Genomic DNA, 9,645 nt, shown 5'->3' with positions numbered 1-9,645 from the left:
GGTGTTTTTTTTTCGTTGGGCCCATCACCAGTCTGGACTTCATATCCACACGTATCAGCAGGAGAGTAGCATCTTCACCAAAGCTTGTGATAGTTGCTTGAAACATCAGCATTAAACAACATGTAACGTATGTGTTCGTCATTCCCTTGGAACATGGAGTTGTTTCCTTCCTGTATGACCGAGAAGATCTCTCTGGCAAAAGCTGACGTGGCGCTGGAGGCCTGGGCAACAGAAGATAAATCTGTGTGTGCCTCAGTAGAGACACAAGCGCAGTCATCCACCACCTGCACAGCATCAATCTCTATGTTGTGGTTGGTTTGGTGCTTTCTTGGAACCTCCCAAAACTTCACAAAGAACATGTTTGCTCAGAGTTTTATTTAAAGGTTCCATTGGATGCCCACAGAAACATTTAGTAAGTCCATTTATGCTTTGGCTTCCATGTAAAGTATGATTATAATAATGAATGATGTGAGGAGGAGGATGTACATCCCTCTGTCTTCTCATCATGGTCTTTAATATTTTTTTCAAAATTGCTTCCACAGAAAATGAGCAAATACTGAAGTAGTAAAAAAACCTCTTTCTATGTAGGAACATTTATCATATTGTATTTTCTTCCATTTCCACAGTCAAATTTTGCTTCTGATCAGGGTTTCCTGAGTGTAACCCAAATGACTTCAATATTTTTACACAAAACCTGAAGTACAGTACATATATCCACAGGAATCGAAAGGTGCTTTGTGAGATTTTGGGAATGTAAAATCTAAATATTTCTCAGATATGCATTTTAAAAGAATTGCAATCTACAGGAACAATTTGAAAACTTTCCAACAATTTCCTCAATAAAATGTCACAGTGACAGTTGATTCCAAGTATTTCATGTCTGGTAAGTCTTATTTACTTTAACTCAAATTCTCAATACTTTTGCAATTCTAACTTCATGACACTTCTTCACAATATTTTCATTCAAAATACACAAATAACAACTACTTTTACAGTGTTTGCATTGATGAGTATTCCGATTTAGTGCATATTTGTTACATTCAAGACGTAGTCTGGATTTTATATTTATTCTTCCGTGAGATGGACTTCCTGTTGCTGTGTTTCATGGTGTAGAGAAGTGCCGCACCAGCGTCTGTTAGAGACTGATGGGTGGAGAAGAAGTTCAGATTCACAAGTCAAGCAAAGCCTTCTGTCACTGAACAGTGTGTTTTCTCAGGATATGACATAACGTACCTGTGAGTCTGAAACAACAGATTGTCTCTGGAAAAAAAGGGATAATTGTTTACTTGTATTATTTTTGGGATTTATTGCACTGAAACCAATGACAAATACTGTAAAAATTCACCCGTGTGAAGTGGAGTATGCAGTTGTATATTGGCTCCATGGTTTCAACCCAGTCTTTGTACGTCTCTTTGTCCTCTGCACTGCGATTATGTTCTCTAGAAGAAGAGACACATGGCTTATGAAAGACTGTACATCCACCGACAATAAAGTTGTAATAAAAAGAGAAAACAATCTTAAACTTAAAACATTTATTTTGAAAGAATCGTAAAATAACGTTCTAATGAATATCAATTTCTCAAAGCACAATTGTCTACCTAAGAAAAGGAATAGTTTTAATGAGAGACTATTAAATATCCATCAGCTCACTTATCAATATCTCTCTTCTAAATTAAAGCATTTGGTGCTACAGTTTTTTATTAGTATTTTACTTCCTTTATTTAACCATCTCAGTTTCCTTCCAGACTTTTGCCTTTGTGGTGGATGTTTGCCCACACAGCATCAGCTACTTCAAATTATTCAGGACTTAAAGCATCTTCATCTCTCATCTGCACATTTCCCACACAATAATATTAGTAAGAGCTTCCTCCATCCCTGTTGTTACTCACATCGCTCTCTCTATCAGCTTCCTCTGCAGCTCGCCTTCCTTACTGGCGTTGAGGAAGCGTCCCCTTACAGCCAGAGCAGCGCTGGCCTGTGACGAGTTGAGCTGAATGATGGCGAGAGACAGAGAGGACAGGGCCGCCGAGCTGAAATGTTGGGAAACAGTTTTGTAATAAGAGTGCTACTCAGCGTTCAATCTTGTTATTGTATCATGGTACAAACAAACTGGAGCCACAGACAATGAATTGCATGAAATTCACACAGTTTCTAGATTTGAGAGGTTTATTTACTGCGTAAATGTTGGAATGGATGAGACTTGTGATTTACATGGTGTGATTATTTCTGCTCTGGTATCTCAGCAACAGGCACTGTCCTTGATTTTCATGGCTGCCTCAAGGTTTACTCATATTGGTATACAATAATACATCTAATAAGTTCTTGTCCTCTGGGTGAGAACCCATCATTTATTTAACATGTCACAAGCTCACATGGAGGCCAGAAGCATTCAACCAGCACAGCATAGCAGTGATGAATGGGTGTGTGAAACAAAAACTTCATTTTCACCTGTTGTTGGTAACATCTCGGTCTGCAGTGACCACTCTGAGCATCGTCTGTCCATTCCTCTGTTTGTACCTGACCTGCAGCTGGATGGACACTTGGCTCCCAGAAGGTAGCGCTGACAAGTATAGAAACAAATACAAATATGATGAAAATAGAATTTAATATATTTGAAGAACAGAGAAAAAATATGATGCATTTGTGGCCTCAAAAGTACAGTACACAACAGTTCAGCAAATATAAGTAGGGTAATGGTCAAACAGTATTTTGGCCTCCCGAAGGAGTCATTGGTCATACTGGCTCAAAAAAGAATGAGCAACACAGATAGGCTATGAACCAAGATTGAGGCTGGACTGCTGCAAAATAATGTCTTTAGGTCTATTATACACTTTAATGAATTAGGAATAAAAATCAACACGTATTCTGTGAGGCTGTACCAAACATGCATGGGCTGTTTAGCTGCAGTGATGCGTTTCCTATCCAGCAGACGCACAATGACAATGTTGACATGCCTACCTTCAGCAAATGATACAGATGAAAATTCATTATCTTAGCTCAATCTGCTGGACTACAAAACAGTCCAGGAATAAGCAAAATTGTTTTGAATTCACCACCTTCCCACCATAAATGTTAACACAAAGTGTCATTTAAAATTAGTCAGTAGTTTAGTCTGAACCAAAGTGGTGGCTGTCTGATGACTGGACAAACCAACACAGATTGGTTGCTAAAGCATCTAAAACATTAGATTGATCTAAATGTTAAGTTCCTGTAGTTCCATCTTCTACTTGGATCATTTTTGTCACATCTGTTTGCCTCTCATGAATAAAATTGAAGGATTTGAGGGCTCAATGGTGAACAATATAACACTCAGGACAAGGTGGAATCACACATTCTGTGATATTCTAAAGAAAGGGAACAGATCCAGCAACTTGTTTGTGCTGATGACCCTCAGATAGCCTCTGAATGGAACTAATGACTAGATTATAGCTACGAAACAAGGAAACAGAGGAAATATTACTGCCATATCGAAAACAAACAGTCATTTAATTGTTGACATTTAAGTTTTTTCTAACCTTCTGTATCCGTTTCTTTGGCTCCAAACTGAAAGGTGATCTCTGTCTCGGGGCCGACGTTCCCCACTTCTCTGGTTGCCTTGTGACCTGCCTCCCTCTCTCCTCTCATATGCCTTGACCAAAGAACAGCAATGTTCTTAGTCAATGCTCCAACTTTAAAATATTACATGGTACATCTTCCAGCTAGCATACCTGAGGAAGAATTTGAAAATATTCATATATGAGGTCTGAGATTAGATCTTACAGTGACTTGGGCAGCAATAGTGTGACAGTACAATGTGTGGCGATGGTCCTGTTCTCAATGATCTGTTCAAACTCTGAGTGCAACATTTTGGGACTTGCTATCACCACCTAGAGGACAGCAAACAGACAAAAAGACTTGATCGGCAATTAATGCCATAAATAAAGTTAGATAAATGTCAAAACAGTGTGGCTCTCCTTTGCGTCATAAAACAAATTCTCTTACTGTCCCCCCAGTGCGATCAGCCAGTCTTCCCAGCTCATCCAGTCTGCAGTCTGTTCCTTCAATGGACAGCACAGACACCGTCACCCTGAGGAAAGGAAGACATTTCAGTGTGAACTTCATCACAGCACAGCAAAGTCACACACTTCCTAACTATTAGTATTAATATTAGCACCAGTCTTATAGTAATTCACATTCATTGAGCAACAGTAAATGCATGTGTAAAGTAAAATTAATATTTATTCCCTTCATGATATTAAGAGAAGAGGACCAACCCATTATTAGCGGCATATTCCCCAAGGTCTTTGTAGAAGATGGTGGAAGAGAGGAGGGTCCGAGCATCAGTATCCTCGACCTCTAGGTTCCCCAACTCTGTGTTGGCCTTCCCATCTGTACAGATAATCACCTTCGAGATCAGCAAATATAGCACATCAGGATAGCACTCACTTTGTTTTTAGAGAACACAAAAAAATTTAAAAAGTGATATGTTTTTATTCTGGGACCACACCAAGTGATTGCAATGTTTGTGACTTCTTACTATTATGATTTAATTTATTCAACTTTTAAGACACAATAAAAAAACACAATAGAAACAATAAAACTTGTTTAATTGTTTCTAAAACAATTTAAAAAAAAAAAGTTTAAGTAGTAAAACAAGCAAAAAACAAAAACCAAGGGAAAAAAATAATGAAGTGCAATTACAGATAGGAACTAGAGAAATGCAATATCAGCATCACCACATGCTGATGAAGGTCAAAAGGTAAAACGGATTAAATACTCCTTTTACGTTTAATTTTGTTTGCTTATGGATTGGAACATCTGTCATAAACAAATCCATGATGCACATTGCACTTGTGCTGAATTTATGTAACTGTGCAGTGCAGTACAATGATCACATGTCCATGCAAAATGTACATTTTCTAAAACGTGGAAATACATCAGTATGGTCTTGTATGTGAAGATTCGCTCATAAGATCAATCGTACCTTTGAGCCTGGATGTTTGGAGGCTGTTGAAATTGCTAGCAGAGCAGCAGGGCCAAGAGCTGTGGTCCCACTTTCTGATAATCTTTCACCAAGAGGGAAAGGAAACGTTACATGCAATAAATGACATCATGTTTTCAATGTCAAACAAGCTCCGCTTTTTCCTCTGACCTCAAAATCTGTTCCTCTAAGTAGTCCTTGCTTTCTGAGAGATGAGGTGGACTAGGGAAACCTGCTCCAGCTTTTTTCAGATAGTTGCTGTCTAACAAGTCAGCCCCACACAGGCAAAGTGATCTGAAATTGTGAAATCCGTGCACTGTCACCTGGCAACAAGAGCGTTAGAGGATGAAGAAAAGCATTAAGCAGTTTTCTGTATGAGATTCTGAAAAACGATTGAAATATGAGTCAGACTCAGATTGAGAAGACAGAAATAAATAAGTAATAAATACATGTGTGTGCCACTACGGTAGATCCACAAGCAAGACACACACAATCATGAGTTAAGGAAAAGGGGGATTTAAAAAAAATTATCAAATAAGGATCCTCGTGTGTGTGTGTGTGTGTGTGTGTGTGTGTGTGTGTGTGTGTGTGTGTGTGTACCTGAAAATTGAAGGTAATCAGTCCCACTCGTATGTCAGGGTCCTGATGACTTAGCCTCTGAAGACACTGCAACACGGCTTTCTGCACAAACTGGTTCCAATGCACAGACTTTAACTACCAGATTTTAAAGGTCCTTTTTTTGTACTGTTCATTTTCATTTCACGCTGATGTCCAACTACACTGTATTTGAAATGTTTTGGCCAAAACTTTTCAACGATCTTGAATTTCAGATGTCTAAAAGTCGCTCACATGACTGTTTCTGTGCCTGCACCTTTAAATCTGTGAACATTAGCCCATGCTAATGGTAGCATGGGCTAATGTTCACGACCTTCACCTCGGGGACACCACTTATCCAGCAAGAGGGGAGTGTTCTTGCACAGATGGGGCGGGGCTATGCAAATTACTGCTTTTGTCATGTCCTGACAGGAGCTGAGTTTGTGGGCTGTACAGTCAATGCAGGACCATTTTCCCCAAAAATTCTAGGAGTTGGTAGCATTAGGGAAGACCAGTACATATATGTAGAAACCAGAAAATTTTCTTTTTATAATATCACCCCCTTTAGGTTTTTCATAGCATATTTGAACAGCTTTTGCTTTAGGTGGGGCTTGTTGTCAAACAGCATTATCTTAATCTCATCAGTGCTAATTTCCATGGTAGGATTTTGTAGAGAATTCGATATTTGATCAACAGTATTCTAATTTCAGTAGTAGTATTCAGTATACTAGTATAATAGTATTCAGTATACTAATTTGCACTAAGTTTGAAGAACACCTGAAAATAAGGAATAACTCACTTGCAGACGGGATTGGTAGATAAAGTGTTCTCCCTCGGCCACCTTAAGACAACAATAGTTCAGTTTGATCCTCATCCATCACAAATAATAAACAAACCTGTGTTATTCATAACTGGCTCTCACCTGTGAGGTGATACTCATGGAGCCTGAGATATCGATGCAGAATATTAACAGAGAGTCGACCACACACAGAGAATTTTCCTGAGGACAGAGCCAAAAGAGGCCATCCTGGTAACCGGTTGGGGGTTGCTGTGAGATATTTGGAGCACTGGCCTGTACCCGGGGCTGACAGAAGTAACACACGCTGACCTGTGGTTCAATAGCAGGGAGAACGCTACATGAGACTAACAAAACTGTCTGCATCAATCAAACCAATGCCAATTAGCCTTTGTTTCATTACACTCTGATCAATAACACATATGCTTCCATGCTCCTAGAGTGTGACAGTCTTTAATTCCCAGTGGTGATTAAAATTGATTAACAGTTATTGTTCGGATTTGATATTGATGGCCCTTAATTGTTTTATGTCTTGTGCATCTTATAATAAAGATCCAATGAAAAACAGTTTGTAGTCACCGCATTGTCATAGATGGAGTCCAGCACAGAGCCACACTGGGAGCAGGAGTTGGGATCACCTTTTATGGTCTGCACTGGAAATGTGAACATACAAGCATCATTATTAGTCAGTAAGGCTGAGGGTTAGATTTGGTGTCAGACAGGGAATGTTTCATCGTGATGATAAAAGTTTCCTGACCTCTGTCATCTGAAAGCAGTTTTCCTAAGCTGATGAGGACCACATTGGGATTCCCAGGCAGAGGCCCGTTATGCACTGATTCTGGTTTAGAGGTAACAAAAACTGTGAATCATAGATCATCTGATGGTAAAACACATCCAGAAAGACTGAATTACCTGTACAAGCAGGTGCTGGGACAGGTGAGGACGCAGGAGGTGATTTCAGAGACGATGAAGGAGAGGAGTGTATTGAGGGTAACACAGTCAAGTATACTGGCATGGAATTCAAGAATAGAGGTCTTGGAGGAAGAGGAGGGGCTGAGGGTTGAAAGAAGAAAGAATAAACTGATGTGATCTCTTTGATGCTTTAAAAGTATTTAGACCAGTCTGGAAAATACATCCTGTGTGAATTAACAGAAACAAGGAGTCATCTGTTTACGTAGAATCTTGAGCGAAACACTGCTTGTGTCAGCTGGAGGCTTCTGCTGGGCCCCTGTGCCTTCTGGTAAAGTGTAGGAGTAGTTCGGGTCCCAGGGTTCATTCAAATCTGGCTCACTTTTAGGAAGGTCATAAGTAAATTTCTGACTGTTGGTGTTGGGTGAAGGTACCGGCTGGGCTGCTGCAGGTTTCATGTTCGGTGGAAGAAGAGCTGTTTAATAGTAAAGAGGAAAATTGTGTTAAAAGATAATCCACTGACTGCTGATGAACTGATGAACACACAGAAATCTGCATCATCACTCAAACTATATTAACTATATTCTAAAGTGCCATAATTATTCATGGGCCCATGTTTTCTTTTTAATTTAAATTTTTAAAAAAGAGCACTACATTTGAAATATTATTACTCTTAACAAGAGCCCCTATCTGCAGAGGAAGATTTTAAACAGTTCCAGATCAAACCATTCAAATACAATTGGTTTGATATGTGGAAAAGCACCACTTACATTACTGTATCTGAAGTCCTATTAGCATATATTTTGTTGTACAAGTAATTTGAATATATGTATTTGTCCCAGTCGGTCTAAATGTTCAGAAAGCCTGACCAAGTTGTCTAAATTACTCAGACAATTTTTTTTTACTACTGAATTAACTGAAATGGTAGAGCCAAGATTCCCTGCATTTTTGTTGGGGTGTGACCAAGAGGACAACATGACAATCTGCTGTGGCGTAAGTAATTTAAGTTATGTAAGACAATCTAAGAGACAAAACCAGCTCAGGAATACATTCACAAATTAACAGCACCTTTTTTTCGAGGGGGCGTCGTCTGCTGAGGAGTTGCAGTCGTAGCTGCCTCTGCTTTATTGTCAAATGCTGCATTTTCATAGAAGCCAGCTGGCTTCACAGCCTTCACCACTTCCTTGTTCTTCTCAAACTGGTCAATAATCTTTCTCATAATTGGAGGGGATTTCTCTGTTTTGTCATCTGCAGAAATCGTTGGAGGTGGAGGTGGAGGTATGCAAGGGCGGACGCGGTTAACCGGAGGGAGAAGAGCTGCAAATAATTTTTAAAAAGTTTTTAATGCAAACAAAAACCACCTGTGCAGCAAAGCAGTAAAGAAAAGTTAAGGAAGATGGTTATGAGGAAACAAAAGAAACCAGAGAAAATTATATCCTCTTATCAAAGAACATAGACAGGACAGGAAGGATTGCTTGCGCTTGTGTCTACCCTGGGTTGTATAATACATCATCATACTTGACAAACCAGTTGTGCTCTAGTGAATAGAAAAAAAATCCACCTGTGGAGTCTTTTCTTTTATAGTCAAAAAAGGAGTCAGCAATTAAGTTGTGATTGAGTGGCCAAGTATATCCTATAAATGTCATAGACTGATCTATGACATTTCCAAGAATGCCTTTTGACTTTCACTGATAAATAGATCAGCCGGCAGGTCAAGTGTCGCTGACTGCAGAATGAAAGCTTTGTGTGTAATTGTTTATTCACACAGGTGATTAAGCAAATGAGAAATTTAAATCTGTCATTAAAATCAGGTGTTTTCTGTGTTTTAGATTTGATTTTCTTTCATAATGTGTCAATACATCTGCATTCTGTGTATCTGACTGACTGAGGAAGTGAAAAGTAGACCCAGGAATGTCTCATCTGTCTTTTAAAACCAGCACATTTAAATCTTTTTATTTGTCATGTGTGGGAGTGCTTGAAAGATATCCCACCTGAGCGTTTAAAGGCATTGGGTCCTTGGCTATCCTTCAGAGTCACTGGTGGCACGTAAACGAACCCACAGGCAAATTCCATTGAGTCTACGTGCTTGTGAGAGAAGGGATTTATTTTACACCCACTAATGCATAGTAGAAGTTATAATTAACAAACAATTAATTGAAAGAAACGTAACTTTTATCAAGTACAGTTGAAATTAACAAATCTATAAATAAGAATACGTATGACATACTTACGCACACAAGCTGCCTGGAATGATAACCGTACGGTAAAACAAAGCCCTCCCAGATCTCAGAAAGGTTTAAGCTGCTGTGTGACTCTGTCTGCTTCTGTGTCTAACAGACATCTTGTTCAACAGGTTTTTTTTCTTGAGAGTCCTCTATGACAAAAA

At 39.1% G+C, this 9,645-nt stretch overlaps 1 protein-coding gene across 1 annotated transcript; it reads right to left on the bottom strand.

Moving 5' to 3' along the window:
- Window positions 1-358: 358 nt before the first annotated feature.
- LOC137588029 (circularly permutated Ras protein 1-like) lies at window positions 359-9,572 on the bottom strand. The gene is made up of 21 exons (XM_068304749.1): window positions 9,491-9,572; window positions 9,251-9,344; window positions 8,328-8,576; window positions 7,525-7,734; window positions 7,263-7,403; window positions 7,108-7,188; window positions 6,930-7,003; window positions 6,477-6,662; window positions 6,354-6,395; window positions 5,561-5,650; window positions 5,132-5,283; window positions 4,964-5,045; window positions 4,254-4,384; window positions 3,982-4,066; window positions 3,760-3,866; window positions 3,516-3,628; window positions 2,449-2,560; window positions 1,890-2,030; window positions 1,346-1,439; window positions 1,234-1,260; window positions 359-1,142 (listed from the first exon to the last, which is right to left on the bottom strand). Exons 2-21 carry the CDS (start codon window positions 9,330-9,332, stop codon window positions 1,041-1,043), a joined length of 2,301 nt encoding a protein of 766 aa, XP_068160850.1. The 5' UTR covers window positions 9,333-9,344; window positions 9,491-9,572; the 3' UTR covers window positions 359-1,040.
- Between the last annotated feature and the right edge of the window lie 73 nt (window positions 9,573-9,645).

This window comes from Antennarius striatus, chromosome 21 (genome assembly GCF_040054535.1).
Source record: "Antennarius striatus isolate MH-2024 chromosome 21, ASM4005453v1, whole genome shotgun sequence".
Lineage (NCBI taxonomy): Eukaryota > Metazoa > Chordata > Actinopteri > Lophiiformes > Antennariidae > Antennarius > Antennarius striatus.
The sequence above is the reverse complement of the archived record's forward strand: the minus strand, read 5'-3'. Positions and strand labels throughout refer to the sequence as shown.

Excerpts from the sequence above, each read along its gene's own strand:
- LOC137588029 (XM_068304749.1), bottom strand. The coding sequence starts at position 9,332 with ATGGAATTTGCCTGTGGGTTCGTTTACGTGCCACCAGTGACTCTGAAG. Across the intron at positions 7,004-7,107 it reads ACTGCTTTCAGATGACAGAG|TGCAGACCATAAAAGGTGAT; the intron begins GTCAGGAAACTT and ends TCACATTTCCAG. Across the intron at positions 4,067-4,253 it reads GAATATGCCGCTAATAATGG|GGTGACGGTGTCTGTGCTGT; the intron begins GTTGGTCCTCTT and ends TCCTTTCCTCAG.